Source organism: Saimiri boliviensis, chromosome 16, assembly GCF_048565385.1.
Source record: "Saimiri boliviensis isolate mSaiBol1 chromosome 16, mSaiBol1.pri, whole genome shotgun sequence".
Lineage (NCBI taxonomy): Eukaryota > Metazoa > Chordata > Mammalia > Primates > Cebidae > Saimiri > Saimiri boliviensis.
The window spans coordinates 36,503,855-36,516,296 of NC_133464.1; the positions used below are offsets into that span (position 1 = coordinate 36,503,855).

The following is a 12,442-nucleotide window of genomic DNA, read 5'->3' on the forward strand; positions in this document are numbered from 1 at the left end:
GGTGTGCAAAAAGGAGCCTGCTCGTCTGTCTACGCTCCCTGGGCCCTCACGCCACGCGCCTGAGGCACTGTCCAGGCCACAGGTTGATGGCTCCATCTCTGGAGGAAAAGAAAGACCGGTTCTTACTCTGCTGAAACGAAAGCAAACCCTGTTCTTATTCTTCTGGTTGTTTACTTTTTATGAAGAAAAGCATCAGATACAGAGCAGAGGCTAGTAGAAGAAGTGCTATCTAAAACCTGGGGTCTATATTTAACAAGTGTTTACATTTTGCCTTATTTAATTCATCACCTTTTCTGCTGGAGGGTTTTATTTTTTAATTTTTTAAATTTTATTTACTTGTTTGTTTTTTAAGAGACAGCTCTGTTGCCCAGGCTGGAGTGCAGTAGCGTCATCATAGCGCGCTGTGACCTTGAACTCCTGGGCTCAAGCGATCCTCCTGCCTCAGCCTCCCAAGTAGCTAGGGCTACAGGCGAGTGATACCACACCCAGCTAATCTCTGTATTTTATTCTAGAGAGAGGAGTCTCGCTGTGTTGTCCAGGCTGGTCTTTAACTTTGGCCTCAAGCAGTCTTCCTGCCTTGGCCTCCCAAAGTGCTAAGCCATCACACCTGGTGGTCAGTTTTAAAGTAAAAACAGACACCCCTAAATGGTACAATATACATATCATTTTTAAAAGGACACTTTCCTATATAACCATAATACTATTTTCACACCTAACTAAAACTAGCAATAATTATCAACTCATATCACATTCTTCCAAGTGACCCAAAAATGTCTTTTACAGCTGACTTACTCAGACCAGGATTCAATCCATGACCACCCAGTTTATTTGAGTACATCTTTTTTCACCTAGAAGAGACTCCTCCTCCTCCCCACTCCCCCTTTTTCTTGAAATGACATTGTCTTGTTGAAAAAACCAGACTGTCTTCTGGATTTATCGTAGGTTTCTTTGTGGTGTCTTCAACATATTTCTCTTCTCTCTGTACTTCCTGTCCTCTCATTACAGCTCTCAAGGCTGGATTGGAACCTATCTCTTCTGAGTAAACAGTTCACCACCCACATTCCTCCAGATTGGAGTGGTGGTTTTTGTTTGTTAGGTTCATTTTTGTTCAACCACTTTTTATTGGCACTGTCTGCAGTCCATGGGTCTGTTTAGAAAAGCTGACAAGCTTTAGGAATACAACTGTTCCTGCTGAAATGGAAGTCACTGACTGGACCACCTGTTTGCCTCTTGGCTACGCTTTGATCAAGCCAAACCCTAAAAGAAAATGGAATAATGAAAGAAACTGGGAAGATATTTCTCTCTTGTTGGCTATTCAAAAAACTTTTAAGTGTGGCGGGGTGTGGTGGCTGACGCCTGTAATCCCAGCACTTTGGGAGGCCAAGGCAGGTGGATTAATGAGGTCAGGAGTTCGAGACCAGTCTGACCAAAATGGTGAAACCCCATCTCCATTAAAAGTACAAAAATTAGCCGAGTGTGGTGGCACATGCCTGTAGTCCCAGCTACTCGGAAGGCTGAGGCAGGAAAATCGCTTGAACCAGGGAGTCGGAGGTTGCAGTAAGTGGAGACCATGCCATTGCACTCCAGCCTGGGCAACAGAGCAAGACTCCATCTAAAAATAAAAAAAGGATGGATGCAGTAGCTCACTCTTGTAGTCCCAGCACTTTGGCAGGCTGAGGTGGGCAGATCACAAGGTCAAGAGATTGAGAACATCCTGGCCAACATGGTGAAAACCTGTCTTTATTAAAAATACAAAAATTAGCCAGGCACGTGGCACATGCCTATAGTCCCAGCTACTCAGGAGGCTGAGGCAGGAGAATCACTTGAACCTGGGAGGAGGCTTCAGTGAGCCGAGATTGTGCCACTGCACTCCAGCCTGGTGACTGAGCAAGACTCCATTTCAAAAAACAAACAAAAAAAACTTTTAAGTATTTAGTGAATACTTCATAGGTGCTAGATATTATAAGTGATACAACATTTTAAAATCCTAGACACTGACTCCTATGCACTATTCAGTCCAGTAGGACATTCTGCAAGCTTCATGAGGATTATTATTACTAGAGTTAATATATACATACATTACACCATTCAAAGCCACTGCTGTGTAAGTAGCTTTGGGGGCAGCAGCCGAGAATGTTAAGAAGCGCACAGGATTGGGGATCTGAATGCCTTACATTAGCAAACTACCAGAATCACTAAGGTTCAATTTCTTCAACTGAATAATGTGATAATACTTCAAAGGATTGTTGTGAGAATTAAATATGATGGTGGATATAAAAGCCCAAGGTATTGCTTAGCATAGAATAGACAATAAATGAAGGTTGAAGGTTATTTCCCTTTGGTCTCTTTTTCTAACAGTGTGTCAGATTTTTCCTAAAAAATGGGGATTTCATATACTTGTTCAAATAGTTATAAGAAAGGCTGTAGGGCAGGCGTCCCCAAACTACGGCCTGGCCCGAGGGCCGCATGTGGCCCCCTGAGGCCATTTATCCGCCCCCCTCCCATCCCCACGCCACACTTCAGGAAGGGGCACCTCTTTCATTGGTGGTCAGTGAGAGGAGCACAGTATGTGGCAGCCCTCCAATGGTCTGAGGGACAGTGAACTGGCCCCCTGTGTAAAAAGTTTGGGGACGCCTGCTGTAGGGTTTTGCAAATCCTGTTTCAAGTCAGCTTCGGCACCAATCACTGCTTGGCTTCTTTAATGTTGAAAGTTTCCAACTGAGAAGACCCAGATATAATTCTTAGCCTCCTAGTATCAGTCATTAGAGCATTCTACCCTTCAGGAAAGATTTATAGAGCTCTATAGAGAAAGGTACAATACCTGCCTTCAGAGTTTGAAATGAAATTCACAATAAAACATCAAAATTTGTATTTAGTTTCCAAAGCAATTGAGGTACTTTTCAATATTTAAAAATATAAAACAGTACAATTGTATGTATGCATTAGTGATGAACTCTTGATGGGAGAAAGGGATACAATCCTTGTGGAAGATCACTTGCCAGTAAATATAAAAAGGTTTTCAAATACCCATGCTCTGTCTCAGCAATTCCACTTCTTGGAATTTATACCAAGGACCTGCGCAAACACATATGCACAGAATAAGTAATGGCGGTAGGCACAGAGACACCCCATAGGAGCTTCACAGGAGGATTTGCTTCACAGGAGGACTTGCTACCCAGCAATGGAGAGTGTGGTCAACAGATACCCCCAGCTATAAGCCCCTTCAGGGTTGGCCTAAGCTGCAGAGTGCAGCCTCACCTGAGGTCCTTCCCCTCCCAGGGCAGCCCTCATCTGGTCAATGAATGGCTTAAGATTATAAAAACCCAGCAATTTCCACCCAATGACACAATACTGGGGTCTGCTGTAGACTTTGGGGTCTGCTGAGGCCACGGGACTGTACCACAGTTCACCTTCTCCCTCGCCCATCCCTGCTCCTTCCCTCTTCCCTTCACAGGGATCCAGCCCTAGTTAATACCTTACACCACCAATGCCATTTCTGTCAGCTTCTGAAGACTCAACTTGTGATGGCATTAAGCATGACTTATTAAGAATGAGAACCCTAGCCAGGCACAGTGGCGCATTCCTGTAATCCCAGCATTTTGGAAGGCCGAGGTGGGTGGATCACGAGATAGGAGATCAAGACGATCCTGGCCAACATGGTGAAACCCCTGCTCTACTAAAAATACAAAAATTAGCCAGACGTGATGGCACATGCCTATAATCCCAGCCACTCGGGAGGCTGAAGCAGGAGAATCGCTTGAACCAGGGAGTCAGAGTTTGCAGTGAGCCAAGATTGCACCACTGCACTTCAGCCTGGCAATAGAAGGAGACTCTGTATTAAAAAAAAAAAAAAAAAAAAAAAGGAATGAGAATCCAAAAGCTACCAAAAGCCCCAACAATAGAGATAGTGGAGTAAATTATGTCTCCTCCATAGAGTGAGATATTGTGCAGTCGTTAAGAATGTAAAGGGAGGCCGGGCACAGTGGCTCATACCTGTAATCCTAGCACTTTGGGAGGCCAAGGTGGATAGATTGCTCAAGCTCAGCAGTTCAAGACAAGACTGGGCAACATGGTGAAAATCCATCTCTACTAAAAATACAAAAATTAGCTGGACATGGTGGTGCACACCTGTAATCCCAGCCACTTGGCAGACTGAGACATAAGAATTGCTTGAATCCAGGAAGCAGAGATTACAGTGAGCCAAGATCACACCACTGCCCTCCAGTGTGAGCAAGAGAGAGATTCTGTTGCAAACAAAAAGAACAGAAAAGAAAAAAATGTAAAAGTACATTCAGTGGCACAGGGAAAGAGTTAAAATATATTGCAAAGTAAAAAAAAAAAAAAGGCAGTGTATAAAGCACCTTTGTTTGGGTTTGTATTTTTTAAATGTATGATTTTGGCCACATAGAAGAATTTGAGAAAAACATCACTGAACTTTTAACAATGGCTATTTCTTTTCAGTTTGTTTTATTTTATTTTGTTTTTTGAGACAGTGTCTCAGTCTGTCACCCAGGCTGGAATACAATGGCACTCACTGAAACCTCTGCCTCCTGAGCTCAAACAGTCCTCCCACCTCAGCCTCCCGAGTAGCTGGGACTACAGGCACATGCCACCACACCTGGCTAAGTTTCGTACTTTTTGTAGAGACAGTGTTTCATCATGTTACCCAGGCTGATTTTGAACTCCTGAATTCCAGTAATCTACCTGCCTCAGTTTACCAAAGTGCTGGAATTACAGGCATGAACCACTGTGCCCAGCCGCCAACAGTGGCTATTTCCAAGTGGAGATTTTGTGCTTCTCTCTCTTTCCAAGTGTTTTTGCAAAAGATATGTATATTACCTTTATAAATGAGAACATCTGTATGACACAGAAATACAATTGGCTTTCCATATGTGCAGGTTCTACGCCTGCAGATTCAACCAACTGTGGATCTAGAGGGTAGAGAGTGAGAGAAACAATAAAAAATAACAATACAATTAAAAATAACACAAATGTTAAAAAAAAGTATAATAACTATTTACATAGTGTTTACATTGGATTAGATATTATAAGTAATCTAAAGATGATTTAAAGTATATGGGAGGACTATGTAGGTTTTGTGCAAATACTGTATCATGTTATATACGGGACTTGAATCTGTGGGGTTCTGGTATGAACAGGAGTCCGAGAACCAATTCCCCCAAATCCTGAGTGATGACCGTATGCCCAAATTTGACTTTCTGCGCATCCCACAACCTTCAGTTTCCTCCTTCCTTTCCTGACTTGGTAAATGGTACCATGCCTAAAATTTGAGGGTCACACAAGATCTTTTCATCTCTCATCCCAATGCCAACCCCATTCCCAGTCTTGTCAATTCTATTTCTACTACCTTAGTTCAGTCTCTCATTAGCTCTCAGCTAGATTTCAGAAACAGTATGACCTTCTTAAAATCTAACTCAAATCACCAGCACTCTCCCCACTCCTGACCCAACTAACCCCTCTTTAAAGGGCTCCCAGTGGCCTTTAAAAACCATCTGACGTTGGCCAACATATTAAGTGGTGTCCTTCGGGATCTGCTCCTGCCCATTTCTCTAACTGCATCTTGACCTGTGCTTCTCCCTTTCCCAGAAATGTGTTTCTCTCCCTCCCTTTGCCTCGCTTTCTCTGACCTATTCTTCCAGGTTCAATTCAGGCCTTTTCCTTCTCAGAATTCAAAAAACTTAGCAAATCCTCCTGAGCGAGGTGAGGCATGTCTTCTTTACACGATCATAGCCCCTTGCACGAGGGCCCCTTTTCCCTCATTGAACCTTAAGCAATTTAAGAGGGCCTGGCTTGGTGCCTGACACATATCTAATATTCAACAACTGTTTATTAACTAGACTGTGTATATGTAAAACTTATAACTTAATGTACAGAATTAATAAAGCATTGTTAAGAGCAGAGTAGAAAATATCCTTGCTTAGTTCCACTGATACAAGAATTTCCTTACAGCAGCGTCTCTCAACAGAAGGACAATTGACAATCGGGTCAGATAATTCTTTGCTATGGGGAGTTTCCTGTGCATTGTGGGATGTTTAGCAGGATCCCTGGCCCCTACTCACTAGATGCCAGCAGGATCCCTGTAGAAGTGATAAAGAAAAATGTTTCCAGACACTGCCAAATGTCCCCTGGGGGCAAATCGCACACCCCCTCCCACCCCCATTGAGGACGATATTCTACATAGAGAAACTGGCTTTGTTGGGAAATGCTTTTCTACAGTAAAAGTGAACCTTAGGCCCAAGTTTCTTGCAGCAAGTGGCAGGGTAGGGTGGAGAGGAGTTAGGATGAATTGGGCAGAAAAAGGCTACTGTGTTGTAAAGGAAGATGGAATGGGGCTGAATGGTGCCTGGGCAGAGACTATGAGAGAGGAGGCCCTGTTGGCTGGAAATAATTGAAAGAAGAAACATACGGTAGGAATTCTTCTGATAAAAGAACTGAATTGGTTCTTTCTTTGAATCATAACCAACTGTGATTGGTTATAATTCAAAAAAGTATCTGCCCTTATAAGTTCAGAAATAACCAACATATGGAATATGTGTGTATTTCTCATGCTTATATGACAGCTTATTTAACATAAAGACTCCTAGAAGGCAGATTAAAAGCATATTTAATAAGAATTATATTTATCCTCTCTCTATCCCATTTCTACCCACAAAAAATACATCCTTCAGTGTCAGTAATAAGAAGGTATGTTGTCAGTACTTAAATAATGGTATTCAGACAGGAAGGTTCAATTCCATATTTGGAAATCAAAGCCAGAGAAAAAAGAAGCCAACATGTTACAGAAAATGATTAAGAAATGAACATAATAGGGAAAACGTGTATGCACCAGAAAGCAAAAGGAGAAAAACAAAGTGAATCCCATATCCCAACACTCCTCTAAAAAGAAGACAACCCTTCAGGAAGTTCCCAGTGCAGCTTTAGGATGAGGAATGCTTCACCCAGTGGACTAAGGCAAGGTCCTAAATTTGTCTTCTGAAGCTACCGGACTGTCAACTGAGAAGGGATAGATGAGAAGCCCTCAAGTTCTTATCGACCTTCGTCTCATGTACACAGACATCTCATTAAGAAATCAACTGAGATGGGAACTTTCAAAACATGGGACCAACCCTATAATTTAAACAGCAGTTGTTTTCTCCCTACTATAAAGATCTGAAGAGTTTTTTTTTTTTTTTAAATCAAGTAGAGGGGTTTTCTATCATTGAACTTAAATCATTTAACATAAATTCAAGACCTTTTTTAAAGGTCCCCCATTCTAGCTAGACTTGCAAAACCACATTATAATTCTCTAAGTGATAGCAGTGAGATCAAAAGGACTTACCCTAGAATTAGCTTTAAAATAAACTATTGCAGCTTCTGGGAAAGAGGAAAGAGAGAATGTGTGTTTACTAAGCTTCTCTTTCTGAAGCCCATGAAATGAAAAAAAATAAACTCTGTGTTTTTCTTAGAAGGATATCTTTAGTAAGGATAATCAAAGATAAAAATAGTCAAGTCCAGTTTTTCCTAAAATATATTTGTGTGTGCATGTGTGTGTATGTGTGTGTGTGTGTGTGTGTGTCTTTTGGTAGAGAATTTCTACCTGATCACTCATTAGCTTTATTTGATAAGAGACATAACCTTACTCTCAGTTCAAACTGTTCTGCTAAAAATGCAGGGAAAAATATTTAAGCACAGTATGCACTGAATTATTAATACAGATGCTCATCAACTTATGATAGGTTACATCTGATAAATCCATTATAAGTAGAAAATATTGTTAAGTATTTAACCTAGCAAACATTATAGCTTAGTCTAGCCTCCTTAAACATCCTCAGAGCACATACATTAGCCTACAGTTGGGCAAAATCATCTAACACAAATAATAAGTTGTCAAATATCTTATGTAATTTATTGACTACTGTACTGAAAGTGAAAGACTGACAGTATGAATACTCTTAAGTATGGTTTTGGCTAAATGTGTATCTCTTTTGCATCACCGTAAAGATAAAAAATTATAAGTTGGGGACCACGTGTTCTTTAGAACTGTAATTGCAATTCTTGTTTACATTCTGAAATTGGATTCAGAGAGGAAACAAGCCATATATTATAGGAAATTTATACTTCCTATAAAAGTTTAAACTCCCATTTTTATAATAACCCCCTTTTCCCCTGTATTCTGTGACTACAAGGTGGATACCAGTAATATTTTAGCTTCAAAAAGGAAAGGATAGTATCTATGGTCAACGATAATGTATCGTACACTTGAAAATATATTGACCGAGCACACTGGCTCACGCCTGTAATCCCAGCACTTTGAGAAGCTGAGCTGGGCAGATTGCTTGAGCCTGGGAGTTCAAGACAAGTCTGGGCAACATGGCGAAACTTGGTCTCTATAGAAAAATTAGCCAGGTGTGGGGACATGCAACTATGGTCCAAGCTACTTCGGAGGCTGAGGTGAGAGGATGGCTGGAGCCCAGGAGGTGGATGTCACAGTGAGCTGAGATTGTGTCATTGCACTCCAGTCTGGGTGACAGAGTGAGACCCTGTCTCAAAAAAATTTAAATATATATATATATATATATATATATATATATATATATATATATATATGTTAAGAGGGTAGATGGTATGGTTTGGCTGTGTCCCCACCCAAATCTCAACTTGAATTGTATCTCCCAGAATTGACATGTGTTCTGGGAGGGACCCACAGGGAGGTAAATGAATCATGGGGGCCAGTCTATCCCAGGCTATTCTCATCATAGTGAGTAAGTCTCAGGAGATGTGATGGGTTTATCAGGGGTTTCCGCTTTTGTTCTTCCTCATATTCTCTTGCTGCCACCATGTAAGAAGTGCCTTTCATCTCCCACGGTGATTCTGAGGCCTCCCCAGTCACGTGGAATCTGTAAGTCCAATTAAACCTCTTTTTCTTTCCAGTCTCAGGTGTGTCTTTATCAGCAGCATGAAAACAGACTAATACAGTAGATCTAATGTTTATCACAATAACATTTTCAAAAATGTTTTTTAAGGAAAGAATTAAAGACTACAGGACTGATTGGCCTGGAGACAAGAGACCCAAGTTGTATTCCTAGGTTTACCATTATTGTTAATCTGGGCCTCCCTTGTAAGAGCACAGTGATCTTAAGCAAATCTCACCCTCATCTCTACACAGTGTGAAGAAACCTTACAAAAAGCTATGAAATGAAGTCTTTGGCTGGTCTTCAGAGCTTCAGCATGGCCTTGAAACCTCGTGTGTGCCAAGACAGGTCTGGTACTCCCTCAAGAGTTGAAAATAATCATGAGAGAAAAGGGAAGCCTTGGAGCCAGCTCCATCAGAAGATTCTCTATGAAACAAGTAATGGAGTTTCCCTGAATATGAAGATCAGTTTAGAATTCTCATAGGCATCATGAACAACACCAGATGATCTCTAAGGTAAACCATCAAAGTCTCCCGCAAGCTCTTGGACTAGGAATGTTTTATCCATTACTCTATTATAAAATTCTTTGGCCCCTGTGGACAGAAATAGAACAGTGAGGCCAAACTACTTCAATCTCTTGTAACTGAAATTATGAAAAAACAAATCCATAACCCTAGGGCTTTCTGTATACAGAGGGAGAAGACATCTATCTACAGCTTCATTTCTGCTTATTGAGAAAATCAACTGGAGAGGAAGCCTTGCCTAAGACTTTAATATGAATCAACACACACACACACACACACACACACACACACACACACACACACGTCTTCTGCTGGACCATCACATGGTTAAAGGACTATCAATTTCTGTTATTTAAGAAAGTGCAGTCACAATCTCTATTTGACTTCTGCAGAGATAGTTCTCTGGGCATGGTCTAGATAATCAGAAGAATATGAGAAGAAGGGCCTGAAATAATGCTACATAAATACAAAAGGCTATTTATTGTGGAAAAGAGAAGTTATTTGCTAGACATAGTTTCCTTAGAGAAATATCTCTGTCCCTTAATATGTGTTCAGACTGTCCAATCCTTGAGAATAACTGTTTGACCTTGGGAGATCTTGTGTGAATGTGTTTTATTCAAAAGGCACTCAGAGAAGACCAAAAGAAATCAGGAAGAATAAAAAAAGCCATGATTGATTACTTCCTACTAGCCGAGAAACCTCAACACAGGCAGCATTTCTCACACCGACCACCATCTTATATTTTTGTGCTATAGATATTCACCACTGTTCCCACCACTTCTACAACTCAGATTCTAGAATATGTGAGCCTGTGTGGATCCTTGTGTCTAAGGGTGTTGATATGGTTTGGCAGTGTCCCCACCCAAATCTCATCTTGAATTGTAGCTCCTACAATTTCCATGTGTCATGAGAGGACCTGATGGGAGGTAATTGAATCATGGGAGCGGGTCTTTCTCATGCTGTTCTTGTAATAGTGAGTAAGTCTCACGAGATCTGATGGTTTTAAAAATAGGAGTTTCCCTGTAAAAGTTATCTTCTCCTGTCTGATACCATGTGAGACGCACCTTTCACCTTCCACCATGATTGTGAGGCCTCCCCAGACATGTGGCACTATAAGTCCATTAAACCCCTTTCTTTTGTAAATGGCCCAGTCTTCAGTATGTCTTTATCAGCAGCATGAAAACAGACTAATACAAGTGGGGTTTCCCTGAACATGAAGTTCTAGTAAGTTCCAGAGTGAAACCACGTCCTCCAGGTAGTGAGTAAAATATTCTTAACGTACGGGAAATTGGCCCTATGAAACGTTTATGAAAGGTGCTCTCTCTTACACATGAGGGCAGGTGGATCTTGACATAGAGCAGAGATGCTTGGAAGCTGGATAAAGCTGCCAAGGGTCTAATATTTTTGCCTTAGATTTTGGAAATAGTTATATTCAAAATACAGGTTTACAGTAGTGGTGGGATTGCTGTATTCTAATTTTCTCCTGAAGTGTGGAAACCTTCAGTCAAGGTGGAGACATAGCTCTACTTTATGGCACCTTGGAGGGTATGCCAACGCCCAACCAGAGGCAAAGTGCTCCCTGGGAAGGATCACTGTCTATCATAGATGAGGAGACTGAAACAGAAATTGACAAGTCAGCAGAAGCAAACCATTGAATGAGAGTATGTACACCCTGGATAATCCATGAGATACTGGAGGAAGCCTGGGATGGTCATTCAAAGCATTCTATTTATTTGAAAATTAAAAGAGATGTATCTCCGAAAGTTTGAATATTTAGGAATATTTTTAAAAACACCTGTTTATTATGTGTTACAAACTGACTGTATTCTCCCACTAGTAGAACAGGCTGGGGAAAACAGCATTACCCATCACGTCACCTTCCAAAGTTTCATTCCTGCTTACACCACAGTCAGATTTTCAGTAATTTTTATCTCGCAAAACATTCCTAAAAAAAAAATCTAAATTGGAAAATTTCAGTAAGCAAAGTTTTCATTGTTTTGAAAGAAAAATTTTACTTGATGATACCTAAAATAAATTACCAATTTAATTTTTTTTTAATGCTTGGTTGGAGTTGGGCACAGTGGCTCATACCTATAATCCCAGCACTTTGGGAAGTCATGGCAGGTGGATCATTTAAGGTCATGAGTTCCAAACCAGCCTGGCTGATATGGAGAAACCTCATCTCTACTAAAGTACAATGATTTGCCTGGCATTGTGGCATCCTGTAACCCCAGCTACTTCAGAGACTGAGACACGAGAATCGCTTGATCCTAGGAGGCAGAGGTCACAGTGAGCCTAGATCGCACTACTGCACTTCACCCTGGGCAATAGATCAAGACTCTACATCCAAAAAAAAAAAAAATGCTTTGGCCTTTCTGATTCTGCCTTAGAAAATACAGAAAAATATTACCTTAATGAGAATAGTCCTTCCTGAATTTTGTTCAATCCTCAAAATTATATCTGTGTAAAAAGTAATGACTGGGAAAGTTTAAAAAAAATACAGAAAAAAATGAAAAGAAATCAACAAATATTTATTGAGCAATAACAAATATTTTACTGAGTTTCCAAAGCATAATACTGTTGAGTAGAGATGCCACAACAAATAAATGCTGGTCCCCAAAAAAGTCAAACACAAGAAAATACTAACAATATTTTAAGGTTAATTTAAATTTTAGAGACACTTAAAATTATTTTTGCTTTTCTAGTGGTTTGCAAGAATTATCATTTTAAAAATAACTGCAAAGTCAAATTAATCTTTCATTTTAGTTTCAACAAAATAATTTTATAGTAACATTTTGTGCTGGCAAAATTCTTTGCCAAAGAGGTATTTTGTTCATTAAGTCCTCATGGCCTAAGAGAAGCTTATTGAATACTAAACCAAAAAAAGCAGGAGTTATTACATTTAAGATCTGCTTTCAACTGGTATCCTGATATATTCAGCCAACACAATAAACCATAATAAAATCTTATGCATAAAAAAAAATCATTGAAAATCAAAACCCGTTA

General features: G+C 40.4%; 1 protein-coding gene across 2 annotated transcripts in view; it reads right to left on the reverse strand.

Annotated features, from left to right (window-relative positions):
- Positions 1-2,526: 2,526 nt before the first annotated feature.
- Positions 2,527-12,442, reverse strand: part of UCHL3 (ubiquitin C-terminal hydrolase L3) — an 89,906-nt gene continuing 79,990 nt past the window's right edge. Inside the window, exons 6-7 of one of the 2 annotated variants that reach the window (XM_074387602.1) lie at positions 4,840-4,931; positions 2,527-3,075 (exon numbers count right to left, since the gene is read on the reverse strand). In XM_074387602.1, coding sequence (XP_074243703.1) covers positions 3,040-3,075; positions 4,840-4,931 — 128 coding nt within the window. In that variant the 3' untranslated portion in view covers positions 2,527-3,039. Of the gene's footprint in view, positions 3,076-3,939; positions 4,932-12,442 lie in introns of those variants that run through there. The other variant, XM_074387599.1, reaches the window with a different exon arrangement.